Source organism: Sorex araneus, chromosome 1, assembly GCF_027595985.1.
Source record: "Sorex araneus isolate mSorAra2 chromosome 1, mSorAra2.pri, whole genome shotgun sequence".
In the NCBI taxonomy this organism is placed as follows: domain Eukaryota; kingdom Metazoa; phylum Chordata; class Mammalia; order Eulipotyphla; family Soricidae; genus Sorex; species Sorex araneus.
In genome coordinates, this window is record NC_073302.1 from 362,025,892 (window position 1) to 362,050,607 (window position 24,716).

Sequence of the window (24,716 nt, forward strand, 5' to 3'; positions counted from 1 at the left end):
CATCTTAGATGTCACCATCAGAAAATTCTCCTACTTCTTCAGATGAGCATACTCATTCCCAAGATCAGATGCAGTAAACAGGCACATCTGGAATTCAAACTTAAGTGCTTCTGGCTCCAAACTATTGCTTTCTCTTCCAAGTGCCGAGAGCAGCTTGCTATAAACGCCACATCTCTCACACAGGCTGTTATGTATCAGGGCAGTATAAGGCAGATGAAGTGTTTATATCTTCATTTCACACAGACCCTGCTAGTGGGCAGGATGGAGCAGGGGTGGGGGGACTTGGCAGGATGTATCATCATGTTTTGGTGATGATAAAAACTTTATTGCCTGAATCCATGTGGGACCAACATTATGACCATTCCCCTCTTGCTCCCCCATACCACTTTCTTTCCCATATTACAAAATGGTAGACTGAAGAATTTAATACATTTAATGCTTTTCCTTCCATTTACACTATCATAAATTACAAAGTATTGTTCACTTCACAAAATAAAACCATTTCCAGATAATTTTTTTGACAGTATCAAGAAGCTACATAAGCTACAACAACAATCTGTACAGAGAACAGGAACAAGAAGAGCAGGGACCAGGCAGAAGCACAGAGAGGCGTGGGTGCCAGTGGGTCCATCCACACAGCCCTTGGGACTTTCTGGGACAATCACACCACACTCCTCCTGCAGTGCTCTCTCTCGTCATACAGCAATTGCTTTCTGACCACTCCAAAACAAGACTAGTGAGAAGTTACATTAAATCATCTCTGACAATCAGAGGGAAAGATGTTGTCAAATTTAAGAGAGAAATTTTTAGATTTATGTTACAAAATATAGAAATCTTGGTGTAAAAATCTCATGCTAAGATAAACAGAATCAATAATATGGGACCGTTATAATAAAATCATTAAATTATCTATACAGTGTTGCTCTTATCAAGGACAAACACATATTTGTAAAAATCAAACTGATTCATTCTCATTTTAAAAATAATCTTGTTTATAAAACAAAAATGAAAAAAATCAACAGTTATTCTGCAAATTCATTTTTTACAAATTCAGAAGTGTGGCAAAAAAAATTACTCCTTGCCATTAACAAATGAATTCAGAATGCTTGCTCCACAAGAAATGCAGAAAAGTGCTGACTTTTCAAAGGGCCCCGAGATAACCAGTATTCCAAAAGCATTTTCTGTAAAATGACCATATTCTGCATGGTCTGGAAGATACATAAAGGGTACATAAAGACTGTGATCAATCCTAAAGCATACTTTGGGATGCCACAGGATTTTTATGGAAAGAGAATCTTGGAGGTTTTAGACCACCCTACAGCTGCTACATATACCATACAGTAGCAGAATGCCAGTGCTTAACAGCAACAACTATGGAAAGCTGAGACATGGGTGGCATGTGAAATTTCATTGCAAAGCACTGCAGAGGACAGAGGTATGTCAAGATAATACTGCATTTACGGTAAACGTTCTCCGGGATCACAGCAAGAATGCAGGACAAGGTACACAGGTAATAACCAATGCACTGCATTGAGTTCTATTTTGCTAAAATAAAGTAACATTCTTGCAGCTAACATAAAAATACATTTTACAATATAAGTTTCATTTAACATTTAACATACAGAATTGTCTTTTTGTAAGTGAAAAATGTATCAAGTACCTCTATGAATTAAGTTCCCTTTTATTACTGACCAGACTGAAGTTTAAAGGTCTACCTCGTGTGTGTGTTTTTCAATAAGTTAAAGGTTGATCCATCACTCTTCCAGCAAAACAGGCAAACATACGAAGCACAGCAAAGACCCAAGACAGTGGCCTTTTCCTCACCCTCACACTTGCTGTTCTCCTGCGGGGGAGGGGAGTGTCTATGAGACACAGTAGCCACTGTGGGCCTGGGAATTCTGCCACTTGTTTGAAAAACCAATCAAGTGTAAGAAATGGTTTATTTCCTGTAGCCTTATCAACTTCAGTGGGTCTGGGGCCTTTCCTCTCATTTCTCCGGTGGATTAAAACAAAACATCTTCGTTTTCTATTAAAATCTGCACAATCAGCTTTTGGTACCGCATATCGTGGAGGGTAGTGAGGGTGCTGTCCTCGGGGGGTCTCATCAGCGTGGGCCCAAACACGATCCCCAGGTTTTCAGCATTCATGAAATTGTCCTTTTCATTCATCGTCACCCTGTGGAGCAAATATACACACAGACATATATGTAGCTGTCTGGGGGAATTCATCTGGGTTAGGGACTTTGGCCCCCAATAACGTCTTTGCTTTGGGAAATTGCAAGAGAAAACGAGAACTAGGAAATTCTGTTTAGAAAAGTTTTGTTTTGAAACATTTGTCTGCTTAGATTGTGGACACTGCCTGCAGGAAAAAAAGAAGTGAATTACTGTGTGAATCTGTTGGAGACACAGTCTTTAAACATGGAAAACTGGTCTTACTTGATGGACAAATGTGGAATGAATTGGGATATCAGGAGCATTGTTTTAAGGGACAGCAGATTCTCATCTGGCTAATCGGGACATCCTTTCCCTCCCATGTTGTGGATGCCGGGAAGCATGGAAGCGGAGGGAAGATTTCTAACTGCTGAAAGGGCTAGTGCCAGAGGGGCAGGTTGCGGCTGCCAGGAGTCTAGGAAAAGCCAGGTTGCCCCCATGGGACTGGGGAATGGCTGGCATGCGGCCAAACGGAAAAGCAGTTGCTGCAGGATGAGGTCTGGAGCTGTATTTATGGTTGGAACTGAACATCATCACTTCAGTCTCCACATGAGAGCTGCAAAGCATTTTGGAATGAAATTTAAAACTGAAGTTGGCTAAAAATATCCCTAAAAGAATACTAGGATAATCTTTCAGTTTCTGTGTATTTAGCAATTTAAGATTTAGGGCTAGAGCAATAGCACAGAGGGTAGGGCGTTTGGCTTGCACACAGCCGACCCGGGTTCGATTCCTCTGCCCCTCCTGGACAGCCGAGTGTCTCGCCCGCACGGCAGAGCCTGGCAAGCTACCTGTGGCATATTCGATATGCCAAAAATAGTAACAGTAAGTCTCACAATGGAGACGTTACTGGAGCAAATCGATGAGCAATGGGATGACAGTGACAGTGACAGAACCAATCTAAAAGGGAGTAGGACCATCAAAGTATAATGAAGCTTTGTCTGACCCTGAGATCACTGTGTCACAAGTAGTCTCTCAGAGCAAATGATGAGTAGCTTGTCAACAGTTTTTTGTTTGTTTTTAAGATCAAACAGATATCATGTTGCAAAGCTAATGGGAGGTAGGGATGTGGGATTTCTTTAGATCAGTTTGCCTACATCTATTAGTAAATCAGACATTACCCTTGGCCAAACAAGCCAGCAAGCCAGCCATGATTTTTTAAAAAATTGCACTAACTAAATATAAGATTCAGCTGGGAAATACTATATCCTGAAAATACCGGGACTTTGCTTTCCAAATAATAAGTGGTCATTGATCACCATGAAAGCAGCAATATTTTGTAGTTAACTAAAAGTCAGGTCAGACAGGCTACTTAGCAAAGAACAAAACCCTGTGCATTCAAAATTGAACAAAATGAAAATCTTCTCAGCCAAGTATTTTATTGCTAATCACCCTGAACCTGAACAAAAGTATATGGTTCATAAGGCAGAAAAGGAAAAAAACTTCAAACCTGGTCATACACAGTATTCACAACTTGGCCAAATGTAGACAATATTTGGCTCATTCTTATCTAAGAACAAGGTGATGTCATGTGTCTTTCCCCAAACATTAAGCTAGGAACAAAAACAGATGTTCCCCGATCCCTCTCACATCTAGTTCAAGACCGAGTTGCTGAACCCAGGTAGAGTGAAGGGAAGAGATTCATGAAGGGAAAAGTCTGAAACCAGAGTCTGGAAATCACCAGACATCACCAGCCTCTTGTAGGTAACTGGTGGGGAGGTGACCCCCCTCTGAGATGATGCCCAGTGATCCGGCCTTTTGGAATTCACTCTCTGCCTAATTCCTCCTCCTGCTATGAACCTAGTGAGTGATTTCTAACAATGATGGCAGAGCAAATGCTGAGGTGGCACTTGTGACAGCAGATTAAAGAGACTGTCTTTCCTCTGGGGTGTGTGTGTGCATACTTGCTCCGAGGGAAGCCGTCACTCTATGAGCTGCTAATGCGACACCTCCCTGGCAGGGTTGACCTGGGTGGCCTTTGGGAATAGGAAGGGAGTCCCTCCACGAGCAGCCTCAGAGACACTGGGTCCTGCCCACAGCACGCAGGTGAGCTGCCCGCACCGAGCCTTCAGATGGTCTCACAGCCCGGCTCACAGTTTGACCGTGACCTCAGTGTAGACCTCGAACCAGACGTACCCCAGTCTACACACAGATTCCTGACTACAGAGGGTGAGAGAATAGAGGTTTGTTGCTGCTACTCAGTTCTGAAGAAATTTGTTTTTCAGTGAAAGATAATGTAAAACATCAAGAAAAAATAAATCAATGAAACAAGCTGAGGGCAGGGGTGAGTGCGTCCAGCATGCAGGCTGCTTCAGGAGTCTGAGAGTGGAGAGAGCCAGAGGGCAAAGGACAGGACAGAGGATACGAAGGCTTGTGTGCGGGAAGAAGACACAGATTATGGGGCAGTGTAGACAAATGGTTAGACACATGGGCACTGGTCAAGCTCCTTGGGCTTCAATCCCAGCTTCAAAGCTTCTCCCCACAGGAATTATTTAACTACACCCTGTCTCTCCTCAAGTCTCAGGAATCTTCTCTGCAATGTGTAGCCCCAGCAGGCCCAACCTCAGAGTGCTAATGCTGCTCCTGGCAGAATGAGGAGCGGGGCTGGCCGTGGGTGTGTGCTGATGCAGAACTCCCCGGGACCGCACTAGCAGCATGGGCTTACTTCTTAAGGTGGATCATCAGGTATCGGAGGGTCTCGTAGTGGGCAGGAGGCAGCAGCAGCAGCACCTCATGGACGGCTTCCAGCCTCTCATCTGGGTTGGAGATTTCTGAGGAGATCACAGAGAATGAGCTTATGTGCAGTGTGAAGGGTGTGTTTTTCAGGAGGAACAAGACATTCAGTTTGTTCTGGGTACAGGGGGAAAGTCTAACATGCAGAATTTCAGTGACATTTCTCTGTAAGTAACTGACTTGCTCTTGCTCTTCCACGTTCCAGGAAGGATACGAGGGTGCCCCCCACAAGAATATGGGACATGTGCGCGGTGGCTGGGAGGAGGCTGGACACCATCCTGACATTCCAGGAATTTGGTAGGGGCAGCCAGGGGGGGGGCAGGCACACAAACTGCCCAGCACATCTTCTGAAGACTCCCACAAGCTTTAAACTCAGCCACACTTGGCAGCATTTTCTCTTCCAATGTCTCTGCCGTCAATGGCCGGCAGGCTTCCATAGCAGAGCGTCCTCTAGCAGGTAAGGGCTCTGGACAATGAACAAGCATATTCTGCTGCTTTAGTGGCACTTTACATCATAGTGGGCATGATGACCGTGTGCCCCAGTCCAGGTGAGGAAGTGAGTTTTAGGCACGTGAGCAACAGAGGAAAGCGTGCATGCACACTTCTGCTGTTCAGCTCTCTGACTGCTCAGCAGCCACTCAGAGCCTCTGCCAGGGCCTGTGCTTCTAGAATCTTCTCCCAGAACCACCTGTCTTAGCAGGACTTAGAACTCCAGTTCTCCTCAGTGTGTGTCTTGCACAAATCCCTAATGCATCTTCTTATCTTGTGTACTTTACAGATAATATGTTATGTAACAGATACTTCCTCAAGGTGGACTTGGCTTCTCTCATGCTTTTCAGCATTTGTTTTTTAGTTTTTTTCTGCTTTGCCATGTTCCAGAGCAAAAGGCAGTTTCTGCTTCCTTGTCTGCTGAGGGTCCCCTCTCTAACCATGGTGGGCCAAGTCTCAAACGCTGTGCGTCCTGGGACACCAGAGCTGGCACTCACCTCCTCTAGCTGGAACTCAGCCCCCCAAGAGTACTTTCCTGTAAAACGAGGTCCTTTATATATTTTTAGTGGAGGCCTTGGACTGGAGTAGTGGGACAGAAGGTAGGGCCTCCCATGTGGCTGACCTGGGTTTGATCCCCAGAAACCCCCATGGTCCTTTGAGCCCCACCAGGAGTGGTTCCAGAGAGCCAGGAGTAAGTCCTGATACTGCTGGGTGTGGTCCACCCAGCCCCCTTCCAATCTGTTTAAATAGGGGCACTCGTGATGGTGCTTGAACCTAGATTGAGGGCTTCCTGGGTTTTTTCTGGTGGTATGCCAAGGGCCATGATCAGAACTTGGCCTTGTATGTACTATGAATATCTCTACCCCTCGAGTGACATATCTGGCCCTGGAATTATAATATTTACTTCATGAGGTAGATGAAAGATAAAATGAGGGTCCAGAGAGCTAACAGAGCAGGCATGGCAGTTGCCTTGCATGTGGCCGACCTAGGTTTAATGTTTAATGCCCAGCACCACATATGGTCCCCCAAACTCTGCCAGGAATAAGCCCTGGAGCATCATTGGGTGTGACCCCCTCAAAACAAAAGATTATATGTCCTTGACACAAATGCAGTATATTCTCTTTTTTTTTTTATTTTTGGGTCATACTCGGTGATGCACAGGGGTCACTCCTGGCTCTGCACTCAGGAATTACCCCTGGAAGTGCTCAGGGGACCATATGGGATGCTGGGAATCGAACCCGGGTTGGCTGCATGCAAGGCAAATGCCCTACCCGCCGTGCTATCACTCCAGCCCCCAATATAGTATATTCTTGAGGCATGATGTTAAGCAGCATCAAGGGGTAAAATGTGAGGTGTGACTTGGCAGTGAGACTCTGCTTAATGCATGAGAACAGCTCATCTGTGCAGTCCACATTGAGGAATGTTTGTCTTTGTAACAGCGTAGGTCAGATTGGGCTGGTTCCCAGCAGAACAGGAATGGTGGGGGCCAGGGCTGCCCAGTACCCTGCTTCCACTCAAGGCCCTTGACTGGGTAATGGCTCAACTTGTGGGTGAATTGTGCCTAGATTTCTTGTATCTGTTCCATTGTGCTCATAGCAAAGAAAACCACGCAGGCAATAATTTAGAGTTCAGAGGTTTCCTTGTCTTTCTTTTTAATTTAGGCAGTATGATAATATAATATATAATAGTGTTACTATTAATGCCTTGGGCATATGTTACCCCGACCCCTGCAGAGTGCTGCCAGCATCTCCCCATCAGCATCTCTAGGTCCCTCTCTGCTCCCGCCACCTCGTAAATGCATTTCTCTAGGGAGACTCTCAGGTCTGTTAGTGTTGACCACAAGGTTTTATTTTCTTTCTTACACTCAAAGAGCATGGTATTTAGGGAGACTGGAGACATAGTACAGTGGATAGGGCTCTTGCCCTGCACACAGCTGATGCAGGTTTAGTCCTACATGGAATGATTCCTGAGTGCAGAGCCAGAAGTAACCCCTCTAGATCACTGGATGTTGACCCCAGCCACCCCCCATTGCCCCCCACACATACAGATGCACGCACGCACGCGCACACACACAGGATTGTACTCAATTCTCTGGTACAGATATAAACGTCCAGGTACTCACTTGCTGCTTCTATAAATTTGGAATAGGTGTCATAGGTGATGACAGGGATAGGTAAGTCCCTGAAATACAATTTGAGCGCTCCAGTGATGATGTTTATGTCTGGGTAGATGCTGGCAGATATATCTGCCTTTTCACCATCTGAAAACAATCAGTGATCCAAATCTTAATTAGGAACTTATTTCACCAAGTTAAAGCACGCCAAGAAAGAGAGAAAAAAAGATTCGGCATCATTGCTGAATGAATGATGAAACATCATTGAATGTTTCCTTATGAGTATGGGCTCACTGACTTAAAATGCTACACAGACACAGGAAGTAACAAAATGAAGTTGGTGAGAGTGAAATATAGCCAAAAGAGTAGTGAAATAGATTTAAATTAATTATTTGGATTCTGGCCCTAGAAAGTTTGCTAAACATAAACTTAGCAGAGTAATTCATATTCTGGTTATCAATGTTCATAATACAGAATGATAGTCTAATTTTAGAATTTTAAAAAGTCAAGCTGCCTTAGTTCCATGAGTAAGTATTCTTTGAATTAGAAAATTGTTACATGAAATAAATATCTTTCATTTCTATTCTTTCTTCCACTGATATTTAATCTGGGTCAGGGTTGACACCCTACAGGGGCCTAGTTCTGGCTCTGTGTTCAGAAGTGACTCCTGGTGGTACTTAGGGGACCATATGTGTGCTGGGGATTTGAACCTGATCAACGGCCACCACAGCTGCATGCAAGGAAAGTGACTCAACCCCAGTACTATCTCTCTGGCCCCCAGTGATGTTTTCTTTAACTTGATTCATTCTTCTCCAGTGTCCCAAGATCTTGACCTGGGAAGCTTTGCTCTTCCCTCATGCACAGGAAATGTAACTTTTTGTAACCATGTTCAGGACAGTTTTATTTCACCATTAGTATATCATCAGCCTTATATAACTGTCACAGACAATACAAATTTGGAGTCAAAACCATTTCAATCATAGAAGGACTAGCAGCATTTTCTATGACACTGATATTTTAAATAAAACAAACTAAAAACTAATGTCTGCCCGAGGATAAAAAAGCCATGGCTGCACAGACATCATAGAAGCACAGCAGCTGTGCTACATGGATCCTGTCCTTCCCACACCTACCACTGAGAGCAGAGACTGCAGTGTGCCATGCACAGGGGGCCCCGTCCATCAAGGGAAATGGCCCTTTGTGTCACTTCCATCCCAGGGGAGCCAGACTTGCAACTGAGCCATGACAAGGAGCTGTGAAGATGCTCGGCTGGGGACCAGTGAAAACAGGGGGAGCCGGAGGAGAAGAAACAACTCTTTGTAGACCTGGACTGGTCAGGAAGAGCCACAGAGCATGGGAGACTGGAGATGACCCCTGATTAATAGATGAGTGTTTGTGAGATGCCAACGGGTCCCAGACGGACAGAGCACTGGGAGCTAAGGTGCTTGCTCGTGGAAACAGGTGCAGAGTATTCAGCCTTGCAAGTGTGTTAATCACTCAGGAGGGAGAGGCTGAGGGCCTGCAGAGAGACGACCAGGTCATCAGAGACCAGTCTGCTGTGTTCCTGAGTGAGGCTCTGTGTGTGCAGTGGGCATTCAGGCTCACCAGCTTTCTGAATGAGTCCCTAAGGCCTCCCTGGTGATTGCTTTTTTTTTTTTTAAACAAGATCCAGAGTTGGTATTTATCTGACCTAAGAGAGGATATGACCTATAGAACACGTGTGGCAGTGGTAAGCAAACAAGGGAATTAATGTCCTCCTAAACTTATATTTGCTTCCCCACTACAATGCTCCTCATCCCTGAATTCCCTTCTTTGGAAATGGGGAGATGCATCAACAGGACCCCGGGACAGTAGATGCAGGTTTAGTGACACGGAATGCTGGCTGCCCATTCCATTAGGATTTTATCTTGGTGGAGAGCACATCAGGAGGTGTTCGAGGGACCATGCAGTGTCAGGGATCAAACCCTCAATCAGTCTTTTTCTCTTTGATTTTGGGGCCACACCAGGTGGTGCTTAGGGCTTACTCTGGGCTCTGTGCTCAGGGATCACTCATGGCATATTTGGGGGAGGGTCATATGGAATGCCAGAGATTGAACCCAATTGGCCAGATACAAAACAAGCACCCTGCCCACTGTATTATCCCTCTAACCCCCAACCAGTATTTTAAAAACACATGCCTGTGTGGCCCTATGGGCACACTCTGCTCTTAATGCAAACTTTCCCCCAGACAGCAGAGAACCATGAGATTCCTACATCATCATCCATTAGCTGCTCAAAATAGATACCAGCAGCTCTAAACTCCCTCCTAAATAAAGCCCGTCCCAAGGAAAGGGTGTGAAGGATCAGTCGAAGGCATTCAAAAAAGTGCAAGCCCACCTCGGTCAAATGCCATTTTAACATCTTCGATGTGTTCAGTGAATCCAGAGACTCTGTAAAGGCCTTCTGACTGTAGTCCTGTTAAAAGAGAATCCAGGAGAGGCAGGCTTTAGCTTTTGCTTTCTGAAATACCTAAAATTGACTGAGTTCCCGTTCACACTGCACACTCTCAGGAAATGAGCATCTAGACTTGTGCACTGCATTAGGATATATGCTGCCTTCAGAATGTGGATGTGCCTGGCCCGTTTTCTATGCACATTTCTCTTCATTGGCTTGTGCAGTGCTGGGGATATGCTCCACTTTCTACCTGCCTTTGAAAAATGTTTAAGAAAAATGTTTAAATTTTTAACTCATCAACCATGATTTCCAGCTATCTTTGTTCATCTGACAAGTAGATATGATTGCACTGCTTTAGACAGCTACCTGCTTTCTCCCCTGCATTATCCCAGCTCCTGTGCCAGGCCACGTGTAAAAACATTACAGATATACACACAATTATGTGTGTGATGTATGTGATTATTTTTGTCTGTTTGTGCTCTGTGCTCAGCACTTACTCCTGGCTCTATGGCCAGGGATCACTCCTGACAGTGCTCAAGGGACCATATGTGATGCTGGGAATTGAACTTGGGTTAGCTACATGCAAACAAGGACCTTACCCACTGTACCTTACCCACTGTACCCAGGATCTCCCCAGCTTCCTTGGTTTTATTTTTAATGGTAACAGTTCAAATTTTACAGTCTCTTTGGTCAATCATAAACATAAGAATATACTAACTAATCAAACAGGATTCAACTGTTATTCCTTTAAAGACCCAATCATACAAATAGATGCAGGAAAATAAAGTTCTAATAAATGGTGCTGGAAAGGTGATTGCATTATACTCAGAAGAAAAAGAAGAAGTTTCTGCTCCTCAGTCTTATGGTTTTGCTTGGCCTACAGCTGGCCAGCCCCCCAAAGTGTTGGAGAGGACAGAAAAGTATATTCAGATGCACATGTCAAACTCAAGCTTCCACATAACTATAGAAAAACAAGAAACAAATAGCATCTGCTGCTATGGCATATTTGTCAGTTTTCCTTTGTTCATTTGGAAAATATTCTAGCATGTGCTGCCTGCATATATGTTCTATGTCAGGGATAACATATGTATGGCATAAATGCCATTTTTCCTCCCTTGGTGACTATTGTGACTATCAATTTCTTTTTCCTTTGGGACAGGGCTCACTTGGTGGTGCTCAGAGCTTACTCCTGGCTCTGTACCTGGGGGGGACCAAAACCTGGATCAGCCTCATGCACAGATCTTTTAAATATTTCCACTCTCCTGGAATAAAGAACTGATATTAGCAATAAGCTGATATAATATAAAATGCATATATTAATCAATTATTTCTTTAATTTTTGGTGTGTGTATGGCATTGGCCTGCACTGGAAGTGCTCAAGGTTTACTCCTGGCTCTGTGCTTAGGAATAATTCCTGAAAGCACTCAGAGAACCATGAGGTACCAGAGATTGAACCCTGGTCAGTCACAGGCAAGACATATACCTGAATCTCTGTACTATCATTCTAGTCCTGACCAATGATTATTTACTTAGAAGTATGTTTAGAACTTAGCTTTTAAATTTTGTTATAGTTTAGGTAATACGTTTAGCATGGTGTTTCAAGACTAGATTCAAACCTCACCTCTGCCATTCAAATAAGATTAAAATGTCCTCTGACTTTCAAGGTGCTCTGACAACATACACCTACATCATTTATTTACATCGCTGATTCTTTTTCTATCGGGAATGCACCCAGCAATACTGGATGGGAGTTGCTGAGGTCCACCCCAGTTGCTCCAGGGGGTACCAGACACATAACTGGAAGTGCTGGGGACTACTCGGGCTACACCTGGAGGTGGCCGAAGCCATGCAGTCCCAATAGTGGCACTCCAAACTCTGTGCATGCCAGGCAGGTGCTCTACCACTTGATCAAGCTCTGCAGCCCCATTTCTTTGATTCGTAAAGTTAAAAACCCTTTAGCTCATAATAAAGACTTTAAAAGTGCAATGAATGTATACATGGATCGTTTCTTCAGGAAAAAGGAATTGGTTAAGCAATTTTAGTTTCTATGTGTCGTGTATGTTTCTGAGTGTGAGGGTGTTCATGCAGGTCACTATCTTAACAATAGAAGAGTCCATCTGAAAGAAAGTTTCCTTGACAAAGGTGAAAACATAGGACAATGAAATCACTCAAATTAAAAAAAAAAATTCTCAAACCTCTTTCTTCAATTTCCCGAATGCACATGTCCACGACCATGGGTCTCTGTGTGTTGTGAGCCTTCACAAGCGTTGTGAGGTCACAGCAGTATACCTTCTTGATCCGCTTGAGGTCTGGCTGGCAGTCGTTGGGAACGTGCTTGGAACACTGCTTGTGTACGTTCAGTCCACAGTCTGCAAACAGGGAGTCGCGTTAGCCTCGCCTGTCCTTTTTCAAGGCCCAACACAAATGACATTTAGCCAAAAATAAAAAGGAAAACACCCAAGGTTTCCTGTGTCCATCTGGACCAGCCATCCCTGTTAGGGGTAACATTCTCCGGGACATGCATCTGAATCTATCTTTACCCTCACATTAAACCCATCAAGCTTTCCCAGTTGTTGGACCACAAGAATAGAACATCTCACTGAGATGGTTTCCAAAAGGAGCCCATTTTTGCAACTGCTACATGTGTTGGGGGAGGAGGGCATTAAAACCCTTTGGATCCTCATGTAAGCTTTTGGGTTTGGTTGAACAGGGCTATGCAGGGATGCTCAGGGGACTGAGACTTTGAGCAGTGGTTCCCCTCAAGTCCTCTATGTGCCTTTTGGTGAAAGACGTTCCTTTCTCTGTAGCAATTGCTGCGCCTTGGTTGGAGGGACCTTGGCCATCTGGTACTTCTGTTGTCTCCTGGAGAATTTCACTCTCTTTTTCCTTGCTGGACATTTGTGCAGTCCATCTCTCCTCTATTTGTCTTATTTTGACATGTCAGTAGAAATAATGCCTAACTGGACATCAGTGGGAGGACATGAGAGCTTGCAATTTATAATAGTGCCATGCAATGTGATGATTCGAGGATAGAGCATTATATCAATGTTGAAATTGAAAGGTGTTCTTAAGTGCAAAGAACACATCAAAAGCCTGTTAACAGTTGGTATCCACTGACAGTTTTTCTGACAAGAAGGCAATGTCTACATTCTGAAAAATAGAATTTTAATGCAAAAGTTGTTTAAATTTGAGTTACAGTCTACTAAAAAGTGCCTTCCAGTATTATTTAATATCACTGTATCACTGTCATCCCATCATCGATTTACTCGCGCGGGCACTAGTAACGTCTCTGTTCCTCACAGCCCTGAGATTTTAGCAGCCTCTCCTTACTCGTCTTTCCCAATGATTGGAGGCTCTTTCAGGGTAAGGGGAATGAGACCTATCATTACTGTTTTTGGCATATTGAATACCCCACGGGTAGCTTGCCAGGCTCTGCCCATGTGGGCGGGATACTCTTGGTAACTTGCTGGGCTCTCTGAGAGGTATGTATGTGTGTGTATATGTGTGTATGTGTGTGTATACGTGTGTGTGTATATATGTATGTATATATATATACATGCATATATATATATATGCACTGTCGTCCTGTTGTTCATTGATTTTCTGGGCACCAGTAACATCTCCATTGTGAGACTTGTTACTTTTTTTGACATATCAAATATGCCATGGGTAGCTTGCCAGGCTCTGCCATGTGGGTGGGATACTCTGGGTAGCTCGCCAGGCTCTACAAGAGGGACAAAGAAATTGAACCCGGGTTGGCCAAGGCAAACACCCTACCCTCTGTGCTATCGCTCCAGTCCTACATATATATACACATGTATATATATATATATACACACATGTATAATACATAATATACATATTATATATGCATATTATATATATTTTTTACTCTGATTTGTTGCCTACTGATTGAACTCAATCAAATATGGTGTGGTAATTATGGAAAATGGATAGGAAGTGTCTGAAAAGCAGCCTGGAGCGTGGCAGCGGTTGGGTAGTGGAGGTCAGCTGCCGGGGCTGGGTCCCTTGGGGCGGGGAGGGTTCTTACCCGCCACGCTCTGAGGCGCCCCCGAGTGAAAACAGCCTGGCGCAGAATCCATTTATATGTTATTTAATATATTATATTATTTAATATATTTTATTTGTGTATTATATTAATTATATATATTATAAAATTATATTTTTAATATACAAAGAAAAAACAATGTCACACATATGTGATCATGAATGCTGTAATTACCTACTTTACCTAAAGTACCTAACTACAGTAAGAATTTTAGTTACCTAAACTTCTGTAAAATCATCAAAAATGAATTTACAAAATGTGATGTTCATGTAATGTTTACTTACTGAGCTCTGCATCTTAATTCATCTTAATTTTATCACTATAACTGTCACTGTCATCCCATTGCTCATCAATTTGCTCGAGCAGGCACCAGTAACATCTCAGTTGTGAGACTTGTTGTTACTGTTTTTGGCATATTGAATACGCCACAGGTAGCTTGCCAGGCTCTGCTGGGCAGGCGAGATACTCTCGGTAGCTTGCCAGGCTCTTCGAGAGGGGTGGAGGAATCGAACCCAGGTTGGCCACGTGCAAGGCAAACGCCCTACCCGCTGTGCTATCGCTCCAGCCCATCTTAATTTTATAACATGAGAAATTCAACAAAATGCAAGTAAATTGTATTAATAATTTGATAGATCCATCTAGTAAATATATATGTTGGCAAAATAAACAGAATTGGTTGTCTTATATGGCTCCCTCTTTAATAAATGAGAATAATAATAATATCTTCCTCCTATGATTATAATGAACATCACATAAGTCAATACATGTTAAGTCTGAAGCAGTAGACTCGTGTGGACTACAAGTAAAAGAAAGCAAATATATCTAGATAGAAAAACAAAGATATCTGCTACATGCTTGCTATTTCATTAGCATTGTACCATGTTCTTAAATTTTTGATTTTTCTTAAATTTTTCATTTTTAAAAACTGTAGTAAAATAGACATAGCATGAAAACATTTTCACAATTTTTGAGTATTCAGTTCAGTGACATTAAGTAAAGGTACACTGGGCATAGCCATAACCATCATCCTCTCCAGAATTTTTTCATGCGCTAAATGGAAACTATGACCATTAATAAAAGCTTCCCATTCCCTCCTCCCCATAAGCCCTGGAGAGCATCTACCTTGTCTCACTATTGACGAATCCAGATTATATAAGTGGAATCACAGTTGTTCATTTTGTGATTGGTTTATTGACTTAGCAAATACCTTCCAGCTATATCCATGTTGTAACGTGGCAGAATTTCCTTTTCTTCAGAATAATATTGTATGAATATGTTTTGTTCAGCAATTTGTTCACTGAAGAACACTTAGCGTGCTTTTACCTTTTGGTTCTTGTGAATAATACTGTTGTGAACATGGGTGTGCAAAACTTCCTGTGTGACTTTCAGTAATTGGGGTATAGATCCAGAAGTAAAACTGATGGATATGATAATTAGATTTTTACTTTTTTCAACTTTTTAAAAAGATTTGAAGCCAACAGTGTATTTACAGAGTCAGATATATAATAATAAAACTGCTTACACTTTTATAACTATATAAAATACAAAAAAATCAGTTTTGCAAACCAGTTTCATATGCTGATTCATAGTCTGACTCATTTAACCTTAACCTAAGCTATGTAAATGAGAGGCAATTGTTGCTCTTCCTAATCGTTAATGACCAGTTTTCAGTTTTCCTACCATTCAGTGAAAATATGAGGATAAAGAGTGGCCATTGGAGACTACTAACATTATTAGCTTGAATGTTTTATTAAAAAATAGGGGAAAAATCCACTTTTATCCCAGAGAAAGATGTTCATAGCTAACATGAATTCCACAATTTTGTTCTTGTAATGTTGACTTTGGAACAATTTCCTGCTTAAGTTGGATTATAGATTATACCAACAGTTGGGAATACTCTGGGTATGTCTGGGTTGTGTAACCTGGACAGGCCAAATGAATGATCGCTGGGTAACTATTTTCTATCATTTTACAGAGCAGTAGAGCTGCGAGGTGCTTTGTAGTTCTGGGTATGTGTGCTTTTGTGTTGGTTGGGGAATCTCAAACCTTTGTGGTTCAACATTTATTTCTTTCAGAGCTTTGGAATAGATGCAAGCTTCCTTGTAGCCAGGAAAACTGCTTGAACCTTCAGATATTACCCCCACTGATTGGTTCTTGTGAATAATATTGCTGTGAACATGGTGTACAAAACTTCCAGTGTGACTTTCAGTAATTGGGGTATAGATCCAGAAGTGAAACTGCTGGATATGATAATTAAATTTTTAATTTTTTCAACTTTTTAAAAAGATTTGATCTCTACACCTCTATTTCTTCTGTATCTGACAGAGTAGAAGTTGAGAAGCCCGACTAAAATTAAGCCAAAAGCAGAGACTTAACTTAAGGCACCACGATCCTATAAAGGAAAATGACAGTTTGAGGAAAAAGAGCATCATAATATAGTATCATCGACTTATTTGAAAAGCTCTCTACAAGTCATGTGAAAAAGCTGTCTCTTAGCAAGGAAGAAATACCTTATGGGCTTGCTGGAATTCTGACTAAGAACACAAAATGTTACTCTTGTACCAGAAACAATTGCTTGCCAGTAAAAAGGTGTGTAAGATGAATTAGGAATCTCAGTTCAACATCAATTTGGAAGCTCTTTGCTATACTGTTAGATTTATCTTACTCAGCTGTACTATGTGCTATTAGCAATGAGAATGTGTGTCTGACTCCAGCTGGAAAAACACCTGAGGTTTCAAAGTGCTTTGAAAATAAGTGATAGCAAATTACAATGTGTAGTTTCATAGCTAGTCTGAAGGCAGAAAGGACTGAGCACTGGCTCTGGAGTCAAATCAATGTTTCACCATTTACCATGTGACTAACAGCAATTAACAATGATCTCTAGACCTGTTTCCTCAGGTTTTTAAAGAGAATAACTGCATCTCTCTTAAGTCTTGTGGGTGAGGCTAAATGACATGATCGAAATTAAGTGCTTTGTCTTTGTCCATTATGTGGTAAATGTTCAGCAGGATTGGTTTATTTATGCCCTGCCTTTTAGAATTAACTGGTACTAGAAAGAACTATGGGTTTTTAATTTACACAGTTTTCCCTAGAAATTATTTTTCTTTGAAGTATTTGGCCTGTTTGGAGAGGCTGGTAGATATCTTAGGAAATATACTTGCTTGCAATTTTTACTCTTTGCCCACAAATACAGGACATTTCTTTGTTCTACAAACACAAGAGTCTCATCATTAAGTGCTGAATGTTACTGAAAACTAGACTTTCATGTTAATTTGCTCTTCCTGCCCAGTTCCAGAGAACTCTGAGCCCCACAGTTTAGCAGGGTGGCACTTCATACATTTGCATAAAGTAGAAAAACAGTTGTGTGTCTACCTGAGCAGCGGACGCCCTGGGCGATGAGCCCCCACATGAAGTTGGCACAGTATTCACACCAGTGTGGACCTCGGAACGTGTGGACCTGGGGCGCAGAGAGAAGGAACATAGCAGAAAACTTGGTTATTTAGGTGCAGGTGGTTCAGAAAAGAAAGCAACAGAAGAAGAAATGAGGGCTTGAAGAGGCATGGGAGTCCCTCCCTGAGCCTCTTCTCTCCAGAGACAGAGCTTCAAACAGGACTTGAGAAAACAGAGATGGGCTTTGACCCTGGCAGATCCTCTACCATGATCTACCAGACCCCAGCCTGTGTCAGAAAGGAAAGTGGAAAAAGAATAAGATTACAGGGCCATGACATCAGCCTCTCACCAACCACAACAAGGCCCTGTGCCAACTAAACCCAAGATAGCCCGAGCTGGTGGCCACAACCTGCATTTAGCACAGCAAGTTCTGGAAGACAGAGCTCAATTACTGTGTCCCTTTGACCAAAGTTGCCCCATCTATAGACTATCCAGGCAGGTAAAAATAAGACATGATTATGGGGTAATTAAAAGGTTCCAAGACCTTGAACCACTTCCAAGAGGAGGAATTTAAAAAAAGTGAGGGGTAGTTGAAAATGCATGATAATATTCATATCTATCATATTACCTTCCTCAGACAAGGTCTGTATTTCAGCAGACCCAGACAATGGATGTGTAAACTAAAAGTCCATCTGGTTGGCCATAGTAGGACTTCCTGGATGTTCAAGGCAGTTGTTAAATAGTTTGAATATCATGAAGTATAGGGGCTGGAGCAGTAGCACAGTGGGTAGGGCGTTTGCCTTGTACTCGGCCAACCAGGTTCGATTACTCTGTCCCTCTCAGAGAGCCCGGCAAGCTATCAAGAGTATCTTGCCCACATGGCAGAACCTGGCAAGCTACCCATGGCATATTCGATATGCCAAAAACAGTAACAGCAAGTCTCACAATGGAGATGTTACTGGTGCTCCCTCAAGCAAATCATGAGCAATGGGATGACAGTGACAGTGACAGTGATCATGAAGTATGTTTTTTTTCTTTATTCAGGTATAGTTAAGACTGTGTGTTAATAATTTAAAATAAGAACATCAGAGGGAAAGGGAGAGACATAGAATGATTGCACTCAATTGTGGAATATAAAATAACTTAGTATGAAACTAATACCTATGGACAGTAGAAACAAGAGTCAGGAAGACTGTTTCACAGGTGGAAGCTTGCCACAAATGGTGGTGACAAGGAGAGCAATTAGAATAGAAAACAATGATAGTTGGAAATGATCACTCTGGACAACAACTGAGTGCTGAAAGTAGGTAAAGGACAAACAGGATAACCTTTCAGTGCCTGTATTTCAAACCACAATGTCCAAAAGGAGAGAGAGAGAGAGAATGAAAGAGCACAAGTGAGAGGAAGAAGAAAGGTGCGCGCCATAGAGGCAGACTGGGGTGAGGGAGTGGCAGGAAGACATTGGTGATGGGAAGTGTACAATGGTGAAGGGACAAGTGTTGGAACATTGTATGACTGAAACGCAATCATGAACAAGTTTTTAACTGTTTCTCACAGTGATTCAATAAAATAAATTAAAGTAATAAAATTTTAATAAAATAAAATCTCGGTTAAATGGGGGGAAAAATAAACAAAAATATCTGCTCTCTAGTTTGAATTCACTGTTTCAAGATGTAGAGCTAAGGAATTCTTGGAAAGCAAACTTTCCATGGAGAGCTAAAACTATCACAGGTATTCTACTTGGGGGCATGTAGATAGAACTCTGCACTTATTATATAAGTACTTTAAAGATTTGACTAGCAGACAGAAGAAATGCAGACATGGTTGGTTTTTTTTAATATATTGGGAAAACTGTATTACTTTTCTCTAACAAAAAGTTCAGGATGACAAGTATGTTACAGTTGGAGAAGATGCTCATGCTGAAGTGATGGGGCAGCGAGGGGGGCATCTGTCTTGTATGCAGCTGTCTGGGCTCCATCCCCAGCACTCTGTGTGGCCCCCTCATCCCACGGGAGTGATCCCTGAGTAAAGACCTTGAAGGAGGCCCTGAGCACAGGTAGGTGTTGCCACAAAACAAAATAAATAAATAAAAATAAAGCGCCATGTTAAAATTTTTATTTGCTCAAACACACTTAGTAACCAACGAGTAACCAACAAGACAGAGCTGCATCCTTTCTCACAGAAGTCACAGAGTTGTAAATAAAGAGAAAGCAAGTTAACAAATCAAAAATCAACTTAGAACCATGCCTGGAATGAAGCTGCTTTGCCATTTCATTGTATCACACAAAAGCTTCCCATTGTACTACTTCCACCTCAAAATTATCAATAACTACAACCTTTCAAAGTTGTTTTTACTTATTTAAACAGTGTCTCTTGGGGCTGGATCAATAGCACAATGGGTAGAGCGTTTGCCCTGCACTCGGCCAACCCAGGTTCGATTCCCAGCATCCGAAGCACTGCCAGGAGTAATTCCTGAGTGCATGAGCCAGCAGTAACCCCTGTGCATCACCAGGTGTGATCCAAAAAGCTAGAAAAATAAAGTAAAATAAAATAATAAACATTATCTTTCTACAAGGAAATAACAGAGCATGCCTATTGGAATGCCAAGAATCTGTCCTGAGGAACCCACACGCCTTGTTTAGAGGCCTACTTAGATTAAACTTGGTACTAAAAAGATTGCTCAGTGTGTCCTATTAAAAGTTGAACATTTTCTAAATTCAGCACTCAAAGTTTTCTTAATATTTTACTAGAAATGCTGGTTAACGGTGGCAACAAAGTTGATTGTTAATATGCTATTGAAATTCTAAGATGTATTTAACAGCAGGATGACATATAAAAAAGACTCTTTCCCCACCATTCCTTCAAAGAGTCATGAAAAAGGCTATGAAAGGAAAAAAATGGCATGAAGGAGGCAAGAAAGAGATTAAATATATTTCAGGATTAAGGGGACCTCGCAGTGCTTGAAGAAGCAGGAGTGGGGAGGGAGAAAAGCATTTCAGAAAAAAGGAGTCAGAGAGTTCCCTAAAGAAGGCAAAGAGCTTAGTGTGACTGAAAATTAGAAGTCCAGCATGGCCAGACCAGCAAGAATGAGGTTGGAGGATGGCAGCAACTGGGATAGAATTGGAGCTGGGAAACGACTTTAAAGACTATTAATGAGGTTGGTTGGGTTTTAATCTAGGTGCAACTGAAGTTTTTGACTTTCAGTAGTAAAATGATGTGTGTCATCAAAAAGAACAAGAACAACCAGTGCTAGTGCAGATGTGGGGAGAAAGGGACTCTCTTTCATTGTTGGTGGGAATGCTGACTGGTACAGCCTTTTTGGAAAACAATATGAGCATTCCTTTAAAAAGTAGACATTGAGCTTCCATTGACCCAGCAATACCACTTCTGGGAATATATCTCGAGGATGAAAAAAAGCCCAGTAGAAATGACATCTGCACCTGTATGTTCACTGCAGCACTGTTCACAATAGCCAGAATCTGGAAACAACCCTGAGTGCTGGAGAATAGATGACTGATTAAAGAAACTTTGATACATCTATACAATGGAATACTATGCAGCTGTTAGGAAAGATGAAGTCATAAAATTTGCTTATAAGTGGATGGTCATGGAAAGTATCATGCTAAGTGAAGTGAGTCAGAAAGAGAGGGACAGACATAAAATGACCACACTCATTTGTGGAATATAAAATATCATAATATGAGACTAACACCCAAGGACACTAGAGACAGGGTCAGGAATATTGCTCCATGGTTGGAAGCCTGCCTTATGAGCAAGGGGAGAGGGTACCTAGGATAGAGAAGGGATCATTAAGTCAATGATGGTTGAAGGGATTCCTCGAGATGGGAGATATGTGGTGAAATTAGATAAAGGACCAAAACTGATGGCCTCTCATTATCTGTATTCCAAACCATAATGCCCATAAGTAGAGAGATAGAAAGAGGGAAATTTTCTGCCATAGAGGCAGGGGGAGGGATACTGGGGACATTAGTGGTGGAAATGTACACTAGTGGAAGGATGGGTGTTCAATCATTGTATGACTGAAACTCAAATATGAAAGCTTTGTAAGTCTTGCTCACAGTGATCCATAAAATAAAAATGGTGTGTGTGTGAGAGAGAGAGAGAGAGAGAGAGAGAGAGAGAGAGATTGTTGAAAATAGATGGGAGTATCAGCAATGGATGGGGCTCAGAGACTACATAGCAATTTCTCATTGAAAAAGTATATGAACAGGGGCTGGAGTGATAGCACAGAGGGTAGGGCGTTTGCCTTGCATGTGGCTGACCCGGGTTCGATTCCCAGCATCCCATATGGTCCCCTGAGCACTGCCAGGGGTAATTCCTGAGTGCAGAGCCAGGAGTAACCTCTGTGCATCACTGGCATCACTGGGTGTGACCCCAAAAAAGCAATATATATATATGTATATATATATGTATATATATATATGAACAATTGAGATGGGAAGTGATGATTTGAGACAGGTTTTAAAGGTGGAACTTACAGGATTTGATAATAGAAGAAATGTAGGTCCTTGAGGAAAAGCAAAATTAAGAAAGACTCCTAGATGCCAGATACAGAAATCAGCTGATCCCATTTAGAATGGCATCTGATCCCATTTGCTGAGAGACGAAGATATTCTTTTTGGGGAGAAACTCAAGAGTCCAGATTCATTCCTGAATTGAATTCAGGAATGAGGGCTTGATGTATATATTTGACATATATTTAAAATTAGTAGCACTATAGTACTGTCATCCTGTTGTTTATCAATTTGCTCAAGTGGGCACCAGTAATGTCTCCATTGTGAGACTTGTTGTTACTGTTTTTGGTATATCGAATACACCACGGGTAGCTTGCCAGGCTCTGCAGTGCAGGTAAGATACTCTCGGTAGCTTGCCGGGCTTTCCGAGAGGGACGGAGGAATCGAACCCAGGTCAGCTGCGTGCAAGGCAAACACCCTACCCGCTGTGCTATCGCTCCAGTTCAATATATATATTAAAAATCAAGTGCTAGTGTTATCACCATTTATTATTTTGTACTTAATATATTTTATTATCCTTTTACTGAGAGTGCGTGCCAGGAGCCCCTTTCTCTTGTGTGACAAAACTTTGCTTGGCTGGTTCTGGCTTCTGGGTTGTGTCAACCAGGCAAGAAGTCAAATGAAAAGACCCTTTAAATCCAGTCTGCTTCTCTCTCTCCAAACCCACCCACTCAGAGAGAGAGACTGAACAAAATGTTTACATTTCAGTAGTTTCTGTTACCTCCTCTTACACCATAGAACAAGACCCTGAGCCTGACTTCACTCTTTCGATCTGGCCTAAACCGGGCAATCAAAAAGGCTCACTGATAGTGTGCTATTTGGGGATCTGCTGAGCAAACAATCTGTGTTACTCCCACTAGGACATACATATAGACTCCTTTTCGTTTGGATAAATAAAACCAACTGAGAAAATCTAGCTTGATTGCACAATTCTTTTCATATGGCAAAGAAAGAATACACTAGGAGGGAAAAGTTTTCCACTAACAAATATATAGAAATTATTATTTATGGAGTGCAGAAAAATAAAACCCAACCTCAGGTCCACTGTGCTCCAAAATGGAGAGTGAAGTGAGAGTAAAGAATTTCAGAGTCAAGTAGTGTAGACTGCTCTAAGACTGAGCCGTCAGCCATGCTGCATGCAGTTAAGTAAACATCAGTTAACCAGAGCTGAGCACTGATTCACAGAGAGGATCATCAGTAACTGTGGCAACAGGAGTCTCATTGGCTGGGTAAAGACAGAAGTTATGCTCAAGTGAACTGAATAAGTAGGAGGAAAGAAAGTGGAGAAATGTGTAGGGACTTTATCAGGATATTTGCCTTCTGTTATGTGCAGCCGAGAAACAAGATATGTAGTCAAGGGAGGACTTTTTAAATAGTGTGTGTGTGTGTGTGTGTGTGTGTGTGTGTGTGTGTGCGTTGAGTGTATGATTCACTCCTGACAGTGTTTAGGAGACCATATGGGGTTCCAAAGATCAAACCCAGGTTGGTCACATGCAAGGAAAGTACCCTACACTCTGCATTATCTTGTTAGCTCCTATTGTTATTATTTTAAATTAAAAAAATTTCTTATTATTTTGGTATTGTTTTACATTTTTATTATAATTATTTTGGCTTGGGGGCCACTCCCAGTGGTGCTTAGGATTCACTCCTGGCTCAGTGTGCAGGGATCACTCCTGGCAGACACAGGACGTAGGGAACCATATGTGGTCCGGGGATTGAACCTGGGTCAACCACATGCAAGGCAAGTGCCCTACCAACTGTACCATCTCTCTGGTCCTTGTTACTATTTTTAGTTGGCATTGTTCTCAGCAGAGCTCAGCAGTACTTGGGCCAGTGGTCGCAAGGGCCAGCAGGGTTCTATCCAGTGGCTTAGAGGGCCCAATAGTGCTAAGCGTCCACATCAGGCCTGTACACACTGGGCATGGGCTCTTCCAATGGAGCTATCTCCCTGTCCCAGGATGTTATTTTTAAATGGGAGAGAGTGGGAGGTTCATCATGTTAGACAGACTGGAGGTGCAGGGGAGAGAAGCAAAGCAGGGAGGATCTTGAGCAGCAGGCCAATGATGGGCCTTTGTGGAAGCAATAATCGAAGGAATCAGCAGAATGAGTAAAAGATAAACATTTAGAGAAAGTAGCATTAAATGAGTCTAAAACACTAAAAACAAAAACAAAACCCTTTTAACCTATGTAGAATGCAACTACTTAATACCAAAGATAAGCAAAACCTTAAGAGGGTACCTGCAAAAGGACAGAATAAGAGTTAAAGCAGACTTCTCCACAGGGATTATGGAATGATTTCCTCAAAGGGCTTGGGGAAAAAAAAATCCTGACAACTACCATAGTCAGCTAATAAGCACTCAAGAGCAAGGCTGAAATCAAGATATTTTCAGACACTATTGCCAGAATTTCCATTTACAGATCCTCACTCAGAGAAATACCAGATGATAATACATTTCTTTAGTAGAACCTACTGAGAAAGAACAGGATTCATAAAACAATGGTGAGAAAGAAAACTGGTAGAAAACAAGCAACCTAATCAAGCACTGTGTGTATCTAACAAGATAACTAATTTCAGGGGACTTAAAAACAGGATGATAAATGCACAAAAGATTCAAGGGGCTTTAGAGAGCTAAAGCAATCTAAGGTCATTATAATTTGGGGGATGTGAGGAGAGCTACTAATTGAGGAAGACTTTGAATGTGCATATATTAAAATTGTGGGGATACACAAAGTAGAAGGAAATTCAA

General features: G+C 42.1%; 1 protein-coding gene across 2 annotated transcripts in view; it reads right to left on the minus strand.

Moving 5' to 3' along the window:
• Positions 1-419: 419 nt before the first annotated feature.
• The window catches only part of CHN2 (chimerin 2), a 338,489-nt gene continuing 314,192 nt past the window's right edge, over positions 420-24,716 (minus strand). For both annotated transcript variants that reach the window (XM_004604049.3, XM_055143780.1), the window contains 6 exons: positions 17,417-17,501; positions 12,171-12,344; positions 9,919-9,996; positions 7,552-7,689; positions 4,873-4,978; positions 420-2,175 (listed from right to left, as the gene is read on the minus strand). In XM_004604049.3, coding sequence (XP_004604106.1) covers positions 2,004-2,175; positions 4,873-4,978; positions 7,552-7,689; positions 9,919-9,996; positions 12,171-12,344; positions 17,417-17,501 — 753 coding nt within the window. In that variant the 3' untranslated portion in view covers positions 420-2,003. The remainder of the gene's footprint in view (positions 2,176-4,872; positions 4,979-7,551; positions 7,690-9,918; positions 9,997-12,170; positions 12,345-17,416; positions 17,502-24,716) is intronic.